Source organism: Mytilus edulis, chromosome 7, assembly GCF_963676685.1.
Source record: "Mytilus edulis chromosome 7, xbMytEdul2.2, whole genome shotgun sequence".
Classification (NCBI taxonomy): Eukaryota; Metazoa; Mollusca; class Bivalvia; order Mytilida; family Mytilidae; genus Mytilus; species Mytilus edulis.
In genome coordinates, this window is record NC_092350.1 from 50,200,613 (window position 1) to 50,216,474 (window position 15,862).

The window sequence follows — 15,862 nt, forward strand, 5'->3', positions numbered from 1 at the left end:
ATTACTTGATTAATGAATTCGTGCTTCACCTTCACACGGAATCCACCAAAATTGGAATTCCAACGTAACATAATTTACGAAGCAACAATAGTACATCCTTTGTTAAATAATTCGAATTTCTCGAATTTGTCACATTTTTTTTGGCAACTTCATTTTACCACGAATCGTGATAGCAAACCACTTAAAGAAAAAAAAACCAGAATCCTTGTTTGTGAATTTCAGGAACTAATGTTTAATTATTATTGCAGGAACTAATGTTAAATACTATTGCAGGTAGCAAATTTCAGGTTACGATTATTTTGATGTGTGTTCAATTTTTGACTGACCGAATGTTTGCTCGAAGGAAAATGTATTTACAAACCTATAAAATAAAATATGGTACGTCTTCTTTATAAAATTCATTTTTAAAGAAGATGTGGTATGATTGCCAATGAGACAACTGTCACCAAGAGACCAAAACGACACATACATTAACAACTATAGGTCACCGTACGGCCTTCAACAATGAACAAAGCCCATACCGCATAGTCAGCTATTAAAGGCCCCGATATGACAATGCAAATCAATTCAAACAAGAAAACTAACGACCTTATTTATATAAAAATAATGATCGAAAAACAAATATGTAACACATAAACAAACGACAACCACTGAATTATAGGCTTCTGACTTGGGAGAGGCACATGCATAAATAATGTGGCGGAGTTAAACATGTTAGCGGGATCCCAACCCTCCCCTAACCTGGGACAGTTGTATAGCTTTCTGATGTTTTAATTTAAATAAAGGTAATAGTAGTATACCATTGTTAAATCGTTTAAAAATCGATTAAACTAAAACCTATCAGGGTCAAAAACCAAAACTGAGGGAAACAAATCAACTATAAGAGGAGATAAAACAGAAAAACTGACTGCTATAAAAACAAACGCCAACATGAATAGAAATGGAATAATAAATAACAACTGCCATATTCCTAACTTGGTACAGGACATTTAAATATATATTTGTGGATTCAACCTGGCGAAAATATAACCCAAAAGCTGTTTGAGTATTTTGTTTAATGACTTTGACTAAGAAATTGATTACAATGAGAATTTTAGAGTTTAAAAGTTGTTGAAAGTGTGCGTTTTTTGTTTAGAATCACAATAAAATTTAGCTTGAATACGAGGAGGCGTCAATGACTTTCGTCATCATTTAATTATTTTATCAAACAATTTTAATAAACAATATTCCTAATATTTACAATCAACAAAAGAAAAATACACACTTAAGAACAAGTGTATCATATCTCCATCCAAGTTACAATTTATAAAAGTAAACAACTATAGGTCAAACTACGGTCTTCAACACAGAGCTTTGGGCCATCGTATAAGCTCTCTTAAGTTTGTTTATGTTTTAGTATGTTGTCTCATTTAAACTGTATATTCAATTCACAGTGGTAATGCGTAATTCTTTATTTCTAGATTATTTTTTTTAATTCTCAATAATCTCTGAATAAAAATTAATAAGTGTCATTCATGAGTCAGAATTATTTTACTTTACATTCTTAAAATAAATACGATTAAAGTATCAACAATCTTATATGCAGGCTAGACTTCAAAGAGGAATTTTTATAACTGATAAATATTAATAAGCATCTTATTCTCTAAGGGAATGACTGAAGAAGGTAAACAATGATAGCAAAGTGAAAAGAAATCTAACGACAACTATAAAAATTCATAAGCCGCAGAAAGACAAATGTAAAACTGTTAAAATATTGAAACAAGAAAGTGTGCCGTACCAAAATTTCCCCCAATGTATAATTAAGGAATTAAATCATGCATCTTAATTTGTCAATGTAGTTAAAAAAAATAGTGTTACAGTTCCACAACTCTTGTAAATATGACAAAAACAAAAATAGTGGTTATATCTCAGATGAGTTGAATATACTATTTTCATATAACCATCAGTAGAAGTAACATCAAACATTTAATCGGTGTGATTGAGGGGAAATTTTACTATTTCCGATGAGTTTGTCTTGTGAAAAGTATAAAGCAGGATTTTTTCCCAAGAATTGTACCGATTAAATGTTTGAAATTACTACTTTACGTTGCTCTTAAATAACTAAGTACCAGGATGTCGTAGGGAACCTGTCGAAAAATAATAAAAACCGGAGTCAAAAGTCGGTATTGTGAAAATAGTCTATTGACTTCACAAGGTGTTTTTGTCCGAATACTAAAAACAATCGTCAATGTCACTTAACTCCAGGAAAAATGTTCGGATCGAAATGTGTATAATGAGGTCCAAGTAATCTTATAATCACAAATGTTCTGCCAATGTAATCACATAAGGATTAATTATCTTCATAGATTAAGTTTTTTTTTAAACATGATAATAAAATAATTAGAAATACAGTCCTAGATTATCAAATAATAATAAAAAAAACCATCAAATATTTGATCTGGTTATCAAATAATCGCTTTAAAAACGGCGAAGTAATGAAATAATAAAAAACCTCATGAGGAGGCTCTATATATATAACATCATCAACTACATATAATGGTAAACAAATGTGCCAATTAAGAGAGTTTTCTAAGAAATGGTATCAGAGCATCGGTTTAATATAATGGTAAAAAAAAGTGTAATTTAAAAAAAATGTCGAGGCAAATTAACGAGATAGCATAGCCAAAAGGAAATGAGGACAAATAATCCTACCAACTATACATTTTTATTTAATAAGAAAATATCAAACAAAATATTAAAAACATCCTTTAAATTTCACCTGTTTCGCATCAATTCCCTTGTAACTTTGACTGTACAAAATATAACCTATAATAAAATCACCAGCAAAAGCTATCACACATCAATAATTTATCACATAATAATCCCTTCTAGCCAAACAATTTAAAATTTAAAGCGTATTTTATCAGTTACGAGTCTTAGAAAATACCTCTCGTATGTATTTCTCTAAACTGATTATATAATGACAGAATAATAATTTTTTTCTAGTTAAAAAATTGTGCGATTTCGATGAAATTTCAAACATTTTCGGATTTCCCATTTGTTAAAAATAGAATTTTGTGTTACTAAAAATAGCACAAACAGGTGCAATTTTTCAAATTTTGTATGGTTTCTCTGAGATCAGCTTTTAAAGCTAAATGAGAATTGGGGTGTATTTGGAGGACACACAGACCGACACCATTGCCATTACTACATTTCATGATGTACAACTAACGGGTGATAATAATATGAAATGAATAAATAAAGGCAACAGTAGTATACCGCTGTTCGAAATTCATAAATCGATAGAGAAAAAGACAAAACCGAGTTACAAACTAAAACTGAGGGAAACGCATCAAATATAAGAGAGCTACAACACAACAGAAACACAACATTAAAATGTAACACAAACAGAAACGAACTATAATATAACAATGGCCATTTCCCTGACTTGAAAAATTGAATTCATCACAAATCATATGTCTTGTATATTCCTCTAAAGCTTTATACTTAGTACTTGGATTACCTTGATTATCACTGCAAGCATTCCTGCCAACATTACCAACGTCTGAAATACGTCGGTCCAAATTACCGCCTTTAATCCACCCTAAAATAATTTTTAAAAAAAATTCATGTTTTACCACATACAACATTTTACAAGAAAATCAATAAGTATTTGCACTTTATTGTATAAATATCAACTTATTAATAATTGACAAATATATATGTATGTTTTAAAACTTTTTTTTATGTATTTCGTGTTACTCGTCTTTAGTTGTCTATGGTGTGTTTTGTGTACTATTGTTTGTCTGGTTGCCTTTTTTCATTTTTAGCCATATCGTTGTCAGTTGATTTTCAAATTATGATATGCATGTCCCTGCTCTCAACTCTCTCATAACACCTTTTATTTACAGTAAAGACTAATTGTTTGAAAGCTATTATTTTGCATTAGCCACAATATTATGATGTTTTTTAGTAAAATAAATGTCAATCGCACTAACGCTCTCTTGTGTATATCTTAATATACACTGTATAGCACCTATTAAATAAAGGCAAAAATAATATACCGCTGTTCGATAGTTCGATTAAGCAAAAGTAGATCCGGGTGACACACTAAAACCCAGAGAAACACGCCAACTAAAAGAGGGGGGAAAAAACCAAAAAAAAAACCAGAAAGACAGAATTTCAACTATGAGGTAAGTGCAAACATACTAATAAATTCATTGAAAATTGGAATTCGGAAATTTGTTATCTCACGTTAAATGTACACTGCAAAGCATTGACGATTCTCACCTACACCTTTCAGCATATCATTTGAGTTATCATATCTTTTATGTACTTACAATGGTAGTGTAAAATGTGCACACACCACCAACAACTAAAATAACTGCCCATTCTGGAAACGTTGTCACTGAAATTTGTTTATATAACATCATTAGTTCTTAATATTTATGTGATGTAAATCTTATATTTGACGGCACAAATTTAAAGTAATCGTGTTTGGTTATTTGAAGGACTCCTCCGGGTGTGGGAGTTTCTTGCTGCATTGAAGACCCATTGGTGGCCTTCGGCTGTTGTCTGCTCTATGGTCGGGTTGTTGTCTCAAATTGGTAAATTTTACAGCATCATTTTCAGCGAAAAGAAAAGATCTACTGCCTTTCTTGAATGGGTGATACTGAAATGAATATTCCATTGACCTTTTTGCCTATGCTGTACTTTAGATTTAAGCTTGGTAACTTTTCACAGTTTGTAATATTATTTAACAAATGTTCTACCAAGATAAAATGCTCTGATGATTATTTAACAAATGTTCTACCAAGATCAAATGCTCTGATGATTATTTAACAAATGTTCTACCAAGATCAAATGCTCTGATAATTATATAATCGTCTGATGATTATTTAACCAAGATCAAATGCTCTGATGATTATTTAATCATCTGATGATTATTTAACCAAGATCAAATGCTCTGATAATTATTTAATCATCTGATGATTATTTAACCAAGATCAAATGCTCTGAAGATTATTTAATAATCTGATGATTATTTAACCAAGATCAAATGCTCTGATGATTATTTAAAAAATGTTCTACTGAGATCAAATGCTCTGATGATTATTTAACAAATGTTTTACTAAGATCAAATGCTCTGATGATTATTTAACAAATGTTCTACAAAGATCAAACGCTCTGATGATTATTTAACAAATGTTCTACAAAGATCAAATGCTCTGATGATTATTTAATCATCTGATGATTATTAAACCAAGATCAAATGCTCTGATGATTATTTAACAAATGTTCTACTAAGATCAAATGCTCTGATGATTATTTAACAAATGTTCTACTAAGATCAAATGCTCTGATGATTATTTAACCAAGATCAAATGCTCTGATGATTATTTAACAAATGCTCTTCCAAGATCAAATGTTCTGATGATTATTTAACAAATGTTCTACCAAGATCAAATGTTGATCCAGAGCGTCTTTGCAGGCACATAATTTTGTGTGAGTTTGAGTAACTTCAAACATATCACAGTTTGTAATATTCATATTAATTTTGAATTGTCAGTCTCAACATTTTTACTTTTGTTGCATAAAAATTGAAAGAACAAGTTGTAAAAGAGGGACGAAAAATACCAAAGGATAGGTCAAACTCATAAATCGAAAATAAACTGACAACGCCATGGATGAAAATGAAAAAGACAAACAGAAAAAACAATAGTATTCATGACACAACATAGAAAACTAAAGAATATGTAACACGAACCCCACAAAAAACAAGGGGTGATATCAGGTGCTCCAGAGGGGTAGGCAGATCCTGCTCCACATGTGACACCCATAGTGTTGCTCATATTAAAACAAATCCAGTAAATAGTCTAATTCGGTAGGTCACATTCATGAAAGGGAAGGGGATTGTAGTTATGAGGTAAGGAACATATTTGATATCATTTGAGAAACGGTTATTCCATAACGGTCAACCAACTCGTAATGGCGCCCGTAAAATGTAGGAAAGGATGATTTCAACTTCACCATTTGGAACTCTTGGTTTAATAGCTTCGTTGCATGTGAGCAGCAACCCTCTATCAAGAAAATCATGATAGAAAATGCAAGCAAGGGAATATCGCATGCAGGTGCTGTTCGAATTTTGTAACTTAATAATGGAAAGTTCCCAATTGGAAAGCTTAAATCATCTCATATGTGAATGTCATGCATTTAAAGCGCTTTTCGGGATTTACCCCCATCTGGAACGCAAAGCCGAATATTTGAAGGCAAAGATAAGAGAAATCACCAAAGAACTGAATCACAAAAAAGAAGCAAAATATATCTAAGGTCAACTCTGTCTAAGTGAATCAAACCATATTTTCTTTACAGATTCAAAATTTATAAACGGCAAGATTTCGAAAGTTTGTTACAATCATGTCAGTACCAAAGTACTGATTACTTAGATCAGGGTACCCTCATATGATTCTAGCTTTGGTAATTTAGACCTGTTCCTCTTTAAATAAAACTTACCAGCACTTAATGCTGTTGATGGACCGTAAAGAACAATGCCCATACCAATAATCTGCAATGATAAACAATACGTATTTCCGTTATGTCATTTGATTGACAATACATAAGAAAACATTTTGGCACTCATGTATAAGACAATTGAAATATTTTTTTATATTTGTATTAATGTTCAATATACCTATTTTCCATTTTGGTTTTTTAACGATCTAAACTTCTCCAATGTGTTTCACACATGACTGAGAAAGAAAGAAAATGTGTGCTGATGGTTCAACCATTCGTCTCAACTAGGCCGATTCCGTACCCTCAGAAGGAGAGTAGCGGATTCTACCGAGGATTGCCGAATGATGATGAATGAATTTAGACATTACAGGATGGGTCAAATGATTTCCCCTGAAAACTGTATTATTCAATAAGATTGCAAATGCTTTATAACACTGGGTAAAAAATGTATTGCGGTGGTTGACAGTTTTATATAATTAACTTTGTGTTTTCAGGGTATAAAAGTACATTTGTACTGTCATGTAATGTTATCAATATCTTATTCAAGGATACCTTTAACATAAAGGTTGTTAAACTTTAGATTTTTAATCTTATGTATTATGTTTTCGTATTAAAGCAAAATATGATCATCAAACATATAAAACATTTGATTTCAGATCTTTAGTCTAAATCAAAATATTATCGATGTTTCGGCACTCGAGAGATATTTTTTTTAATTTCTTATTAGGATATGACTTCTATCCTCGGGGAGAAATGTTTATCAAGAATGGAATTGGTCTAGTGCTGTAAACAAAAATAATCCCACATATATAATTTAAAACTCGTGACTCGCGTTTCATCTACATATTTTATCCATATTTGTGATTATACAAATATAGCCTTTGTATGAGGTCGATGTATCCTGTATTGACCTCATACAAAGGCTATATTTGTTATATTATTAATTTCCGACCATATTTGTATCAAAATCGTCATTTGATTTTGTTGGAATTATAGATATCATATTGTCTCCTTAACAATACAAAATATTAGTTGTTATTTCAATTGCTTTTTTATTGTTTGTTTCTCATCTTATGTATTTGAAGATTTTTCCGTCAAATAATCGATCACAGATATCATCTGTTTCAAAACGTTAAGGTAGATTCATGGTATACCGCCATCTTGGATTGTACAATCACAGTACAAAATCGGTCTAGTTATTTGCGTAAATCTGCAAATTTGTAGACATATTTGCAATTCAATTGTTAGACTGTTTTTTTTCTATTTAAAGAAAACTTGTTAATTAATCGTATTATTCAAAATATTTTAACAAATATCAACTTTTTGGGTTTTAAAATCATTTTTTTTTCAAAATGAGCCATTTAAGGGGAGATAACTCGTTTAGTACAAAATTTATACTGGGCTAATACGGATTGTTTTTTTTATTTTACTTATAGCAAGAAAACAAGTTCGGTGACACCATGTTTTCTTTTTATTTTCTTAAACATATTATGCAACCTTTCTTCTCACAATTTCTTTCAAAATTTTATCTCATAGCATTTTTTTATGCACACTAATGTGTTTTTTCATGAACAACCTAACCAAACTTTGACAATTTTGAACGACTCATAGCTTGAAAAATAGCACGGTGACCCAAACTTTTTATTAAATTTTTGAAAAGAGCATAGTAAACTCTTCATTTTGGCAAATTATAAAAAAAAACTGTCTCACCGAGCAATATGCTTTTTGCAGTGCAATATACTTTTTGCTATCCGCCGTTTTCTCTCTACCTTCGAAAATATAGTTTAACATGTGACTATCCCTAAACGAATCAAATTTGTTAAAATATACAAATTAATAATATGATACAATATTGCCCAAATTTGCCATACTCCATGTAGTTTGGTGTCGACGTTTTCAAGAAATTTAAGCTTTTGTGGAATTTAAAGGACCGTAAGCAAATCACAGCACATAATATTTACAAAACCTATCAACTTCGAACCCTTACAGTAGAAAAAGCTAATTCGTTTTATCGAATAGATGTGGATGACAATTTCCGAAGAACTTTGACAAAACGATCAAAAAGCAATAAAAAAGAGAAGCTTATTTTTACACGAAAAATATCCGACGTCCAAAGAAAGTGATGAATTTCGAAACATTACGTGTAGGTATATATAGCGACATTGTTTGTCAGTATCACGAATTTCTTTTACTATTTGTTAACTACATGTCAAATTAAATTGAGAATGGAAATGGGGAATGTGTCAAAGCGACAACAACCCGACTATAGAGCAGACAACAGCCAAAGGCCACCAATGGGTCTTCAATGTAGCGAGAAACTCCCGCACCCGGAGGCGTCCTTCAGCTGGCCCCTAAAAAATATGTATACTAGTTCAGTGATAATGGAAGTCATACTAAATTCCGATTTATATACAAGAAACTAAAATAAAAAAATCATACAAGACTAACAAAGGCTAGAGGCTCCTACTTGGGACATACATTTTAAAAGTATACTTACAGTTCTAACAAGGAAAATCAAGGCACCAAATAAACGTACAGATTTGGACTTAAATCTTTCTTCCAAATACTGAAATAGATAAATGAGATAAATGGGTAAAATGTCATGCTACGCTTTCTAAAATACAGGCCACATAGAAATGGAAAGAGATATACTTTTCTCTTTGTATAAAATAAACTCTATTAAAATGTAATCTATGACATGTAAAATAAACTGTCCATGAAACGTTCTTGCAATGCATAGACAGAGAGGATACAAATGAATGGTTTTATTGTTGAAATCAACAATTCAGTTGAGTCTGTGGTTAAAAAATTTTTTTTTTTAGACATCACTAACTTTGTCAAATCTTCATGGAATTTTATGAAGTTGAGACAGAAACTTGTATATGACCAAAGTACATTATCCAGAGCTAATTTTGAAAATATTTACTTTCATATTTTTGTATTTTACTGATAAATTCGCTTACAACATGAAGTTTATTTTTATAGTTGTCATTCAGATTCAGTCTGAGGTTAAACTTTTTTCTTCATTTATACCTTTGTCAAAACTTCATGGAACTTTTATTAAATTTGGACAGAAGTCTGGAAATGTCTAAAATATAGTATCCAGAGCAAAATTTTGAATATAATTATTTTCAATTTTTCGTATTATAATGATTAATGAACTTAGTATATTTCACAATTAACAAGAAGATACAACCCGGGGTTAAAAGAGGGACGAAAGATACCAAAGGGTTAGTCAAACTCATAAATCTAAAACAAACTGACAACGCCATGGCTAAAAATGAAAAAGACAAACAGAAAAACAATAGCACACATGACACAACATAGAAAACTAAAGAATAAACAACACGAACCCCACCAAAAACTAGGGGTGATCCCAGGTGCTCCGGAAGGGTAAGCAGATCCTGCTCCACATGTGGCACCCGTCGTGTTGCTTATGTGATTACAAATCCGGTAACTAGTCTAATTCGGTAGGTCGCATTCATGAAAGGGAAGGGGATTGTAGTTACGACGTAAGGAACATATCCGATATCATTTGTGAAACGGTTATTCCATAACGGTCAACCAACTCGTGATGGCGTCCGTAAAATTTACGAAGGGATGATTTCAACTTCACCATTTGGAACTCTTGGTTTAATAGCTTCCTTGTGGGCAGTAACCCTCTATCAAGAAAATCATGATAGGAAATGCAAGCACGGGAATATCGTATCAATTGGGAGATATATACCCCGTATGCAGATGCTGCTGGAATGTTGCTACTTAAAGTTTGTAACACATCAAATACTTCGTAAAACCTTCATAGAATCTTATGCAACTTTAGCACAAACGTTTTGATGATTAAGAGTTGATGTCTAATAAAAAGTTTTGAAAATATATTTTCATTTACAGTAATTTTTCTGATAAATGGACCGTCATTAATTAGTTTTTTTTTACAGTGGTATGCAGTCTGGGATTACATTTTTGGGCATTATAAGTTTGTAAACTTCCATGCATTGTTATGAAACTTGCACAAAAGTTATCTTTAAGACAAAGAAATACCATCTGAAGAAAGAGTTTGAATATTTTTAAAAATCTGTATCTTACCAAGGACGTATATTAGACGTCCTTGATCTTACTGATAAATAGACTCGCTTAAATTTTAAGTCAACAATTCACTTTTACACTGAAAGCAGCAATCGTAGGCGACACACTCCTTACACATTTTGTATAGCATTTATTTTTATACCATATTTATTCCATTTTTTCTCTCTGTTTACAAGACAGTTTATGATAACGTCAGTATATGCAATGGTTATAATATATGAGATCACAAAGTGCGTGTATTCAAGTACTTAACCGAGAACTTATTTTTTTTACAATGATTAATATGGAACTTACTTAGTTTTCTTAATCATTAATATTTTCGTGTCATCAAAAAGATCTGCAGACGATTGACATTAGATTGATATAAGATGGTATGCAGTATTTTAAAAAAAAAAGTCTAGTCAATTGGTACATTGCATTTCCGACTTCTATTTTCACTCTTCGCTTATGACCTTCTGAGCTTAGATATGGAAATTAAGTGTATTGCATGATAAAACTTTTTATTGGACATTAAATCGTATTGCGTAAACCCCTGAGGGTTTACGCAGTATATATTGGACGATATCTGTAGTCTTTCGGAACACCGGATGTTATTCGGAACACTTCTGTTCTTTCTATGACCACCTTTCAAATACATGCGCAATAGCTTCTATGACCACCTTTCAAATACATGCGCAATAGCTTACTAATCTGTTGAATAAGCATTAGCATCTTAAGTTGCTATAGAGATATTTTACGTATGATCTGAAATTTATTATGATATAATATTTCCTTGCACACGATTACAAGCTGCTAATATTAACCTACATGCGTAATATTTTAATTAGAGTCAAACGTTGAAACCAGCTGTGTTTAGATATGAGATAAGATTTCGTGTAAACAATGCGATTTATATTCTGAACGAGAATAATTAAAAATAAAATCTTTAAAAAAGTATAAGTAGCATTTTATTTTAGATTTTAAGTTTAGGGAAGATGTTCATGATGTAAAAAGAAAGCTATTTATTTTTTTATACTGAAATTAAAGGGAAGTCTTTCTTGCATATGATTAAATTACAGTTATTGTTTGTGATTATTGGTTATTAAAAATGTAATTAAATAGATATTGAATATGAAAAAAATAAAATAAAACGGAAACCTACAACTAAAATATATAAAAAAAATACACTTGACTATGCAAATGTTTTGTCGTTTTTCGTTTGTTAATACAATACATGCAAATTTAATTTGTTTCTAACTTTAAAGTATGTTTTTCAACAACATGAACATGAATTATTGAAAGTTCAAATAGAGTCAGAAAAGAATTATTAAACGATGTTTCTACTTCTGTAGCAGCTAGAAAATAACAACAAACGCCTCAAAACGTTTTCAAAACTTTAGTTAGAAACAATTGCACCCTAAAAGTGCCGCTTTAATTTCGATCATAAATCTTAAAAAATACTTCAAGCAATGACACAACAAATTAAATGTGCCACTTTAATTACGACTGATACCCTTAAAATTAATCATGCATGCAATTTTAGCATGGTCGGCGATAAGATATCAAATATAAAAAAAAGAAGATGTGGTATGATGTCAATGAGACAACTATCTACAAGAAACCAAAATAACACAGAAATAACAAACTATGGGTCACAGTACGGCCTTCAACAATGAGCAAAGCACATATACCGCATAGTCGGCTTAAAAGGCCCCGAAATGACAATGTAAAACAATCAGTCAAAACAGAAAATGAACAAAGTCCGTATGCGTAACTTAATTGCTCGCCAGAGGAACGCTAAGCAAGCGTTAAACGCGCGTTGCATAAGTTTGAAGTACGTCGAAATGAAAAGGTATACGCTTTAGTGAACGCTTTAACTTCATGAAATGGAGCATAAAAATTTTCATTCAGCTCAAGCGTGTGTCAAGCGTATACCTTTACACTACACGCACAAAGTATATGCACGCTACAAGGTCGTTGAAAACGCTACAGATAAGTTTGAGACACGTTAAGGGAACGTTGTATACGCTTCAAAATCGTTTGACTTAACTTAAAATAAACACACCATAACGTCCCAGACACTCCGAAAGCACGGATTATCGTTCCAGATACGACCGGGACACGTCTCAAATACGTTCAATCATCATGACTTTTTTCCTTCGTAGCGTACATTCCATCTACGTTAGACAAACGCCAGACAAACGCCAACATACGTCACCTGAACGCCCGATAAACGCTTAGGTACGCTTCTCGCACCCCAATACACGCGTTAAAGTTCGTTGTGCACATGATACAGATATGACTGACAGGTTGAATGCATCCAAAATTACTAGCGTATTTGTAGCGTGCATGATTTTTTTTACCACGACCAACGTACGTCGGAGCTATACGTTGATGTGTGAAGCCGGTATTACATTTAAAAAAAAGTAAACAATCAATGTCAGTTCCCAATTCTTATACAACAAAAGTAATGTAAAACAATACATCTTTATTCAACAGTTATCTAATATATAATGAAAATCAAGCATTTGGGTTTACGATTGCATTTCTTTTTTTAAAGAAAGCAACTTCTTTATTTTTAAATAGTTTTTGAGAACTTTAACTATTCAATGATAAAGCTATGAAAGATCAAGAGAGAACATTTTCCCGCCAAAATTCCAATGGCTAATATCTCGAAAACAAGCACATTGACCCCTGTATTTTGTTTTGCTTTTTTGATTCCTATATTAATCCCCTATCAATATATACTAGTTTTATGGAAAGTTATTTATTTTGAAACTGAACAGCAAACATCCTTAAAACGAAGCAGTAATATCATGAGAAATCCATAATCAATACAAAATAATAAGATTGCGCAGGCGCAGTCACAGCGACCCTCATAACGGGATTTCTGGACCAACCAGAACGTTGAAGAACGCCATAAGGCAAGTACATGCCTTCAATTTGTCACTTTTCTCATTAACGATTAACCTTTTAAACATTGAGGATCGTATATCTCAAAATGTGGTAAAGTTCCTACTTAATTCAAAAAGTAAAAAATTAAACCTCCGTTTAAAAATAAGGAATTAGAGCATGTAAACAAACAAAAATCAGGTGACATGCTTTAATGCAGCAAAGATCTTTTGAGGATGGTATTATATTGCTGAACATACTTTATTGGTAGACTTGAGAGTGGCAGTGATGTGATAACGTATTTTGTTCGTAATTTAACATTTTCCATGTACAAATGTATCCCAGTCAAATGTAAATGATATAAGTTTCATATTTCTTTAATAAAATATTATAGCGCAAACTTACTTGAAAAACACTAACAACTTTCAACTTAAAAAACATAGGTCCAAATAGAAGTGCTCCAGTCACAGGAGCTAACATAGCTCCGAACACAGAAATCCAGTACTGGGTACCATACTCGTAGATTTCAGCTGGTGTTCCAAGTAGAGTTGATGCCGAAAAGAAACTTGCCAGCACAGACAGGGCAACAGGTAGTGATCTCATACTTTGATTGGCCATTAGAAATTCTTTTGTACTTTTTTGTTTTCCTCCTGCACATGCATGGTAAATCCCAATTCCCATCGAAACAAGCAACATGCCGCCAAAAACTGCATAGTCAGCTGCATGGAAATTATGCAAGTCTGATGTCGTCATTTTGAAAATAAATATATTTTACGAATCTTTTAAATGAGGGAAAACATAATCAAGTTTTAAAAAGTTTTGTCAATCTAGCAGTACAACAATTTAAGATAACCTCATGTCTTAAGTATATAAAGCGTACAGTAAATTTACCTAGTAGTGTGATATTCACTGTGATACAGGTATGGTGTTTGTATATACTGAAAGTTAAATTAGTTAATCACTTTGGTATACAAATATATTTATATATAAATCACTATGATATAATGTTAAATTGGTTAACAATATTTGTTCTTGTGTGTTAAAGAGGTGGATGTATTGTTGAGTAATACTTTCAAAGAGTTTGATGTCGGAGACTGGTTTTTCGTATATTACTTTCTCAACTTTATTTTTTAGGGGGGGGGGGGGGGGGGTAAGCTTTGGTAGGATATAAATTGTCAATAACTGCTATATTTGTATGAACAAAAAAATAACAAGATGGTATGCAGTTTTATTTCAAATCTAGAAAATGCATTTTAAGAGATTGATGTCAAAGACGAATTAACAATGTTTGTTGTTTTGTTTGCAGTAGGATGGGGGGGGGGGGGGGGGGGGGGGGGCATTTGATCATTTCTAGCTTTCATTTTTATCTATCTTAAAAGCTTTCGACCTGTCGTTTATCTGTATTGATTAAAACAGTTGTTTTATGAACCATACAATATAAATTATAAGGATTACATAAAAATAAATCCATTTTTATATGTTAAATCGTAGTTTGGCAACCAATAAGGTAATACATTATGTATAACATCAGAGTACCAAAATTGTACCTATTTTGACAGATTTTTCACTTACGTTTGTGTATGACCCAGACAAAAGTTTCCAATCCGTGTTTATCTCGTAGATGTATCCTATATATAGTTTTACCAATTAGTTTGTCAGTTGTTCGTGCTTACTTTTCATTTATTTCAGAAATGGATGCCTGTGACATATTCTTTATGATTATTTTTGAATTTTGACTATATTATTTGTTATACACATGTCTGTTTAGTTTACGCATCATTGTAAATATAACGGAATTTGATGAGACTGTCAACAAAGTGAGAGGTTTATCGCTATAAAACCAGGTTTAATCCACCAGTTTCTACATTTGAAAATGCCTGTACCAAGTCAGGAATACGACAGTTCTTGTCCATTCGTTTTTGATGTGTTTTGTCATTTGATTTTGCCATGTGATTATGGACTTTCCGATTGGATTTTCCTCTGAACTCAGTATTTTTGTGATTTTACTTTTTACCCCTTGTGGAAGTCGCATGGCGATGTTTCCTTAGATTAAACTATTTCACTAAAAATCCATTTGTCGCCGTTTTGAGTAGATTTAGATAAGATATTAAGCTATGTTAAAAGATATACATAATCTCAAATCTAAAAATTTACAAATAGTTAGTCTCTAAAAAAACTGGTAAGAATCCTGCTGCTAATTTTATTAAATTGAAGCAATTTAATTACTCAGTGAAATGGTGGGTACTGTAACATGTGACTCGTTCATGATATCACTAATATGAATTCCGACATAGGCGAATTATTGAGGTACATATGAAGACATTTCTCAGCGGGGCATGATTTTGGAGATATTAAGAAAATTATTAATATTAAGTCAAAAGATGATGGAATTTGGATCATAGTAATTTTCATCAAC

The 15,862-nt window shown here is 31.7% G+C and overlaps 1 protein-coding gene across 1 annotated transcript in view; it reads right to left on the reverse strand.

The window, feature by feature from the left end:
* The window catches only part of LOC139481721 (sodium-coupled monocarboxylate transporter 1-like), a 45,978-nt gene extending 31,718 nt beyond the window's left edge, over nt 1-14,260 (reverse strand). Inside the window, exons 1-5 of the mRNA XM_071265209.1 lie at nt 13,852-14,260; nt 8,990-9,058; nt 6,493-6,544; nt 4,320-4,387; nt 3,503-3,583 (exon numbers count right to left, since the gene is read on the reverse strand). Of these exons, the coding sequence (XP_071121310.1) occupies nt 3,503-3,583; nt 4,320-4,387; nt 6,493-6,544; nt 8,990-9,058; nt 13,852-14,199 (618 nt within the window). The 5' untranslated portion in view covers nt 14,200-14,260. The remainder of the gene's footprint in view (nt 1-3,502; nt 3,584-4,319; nt 4,388-6,492; nt 6,545-8,989; nt 9,059-13,851) is intronic.
* Between the last annotated feature and the right edge of the window lie 1,602 nt (nt 14,261-15,862).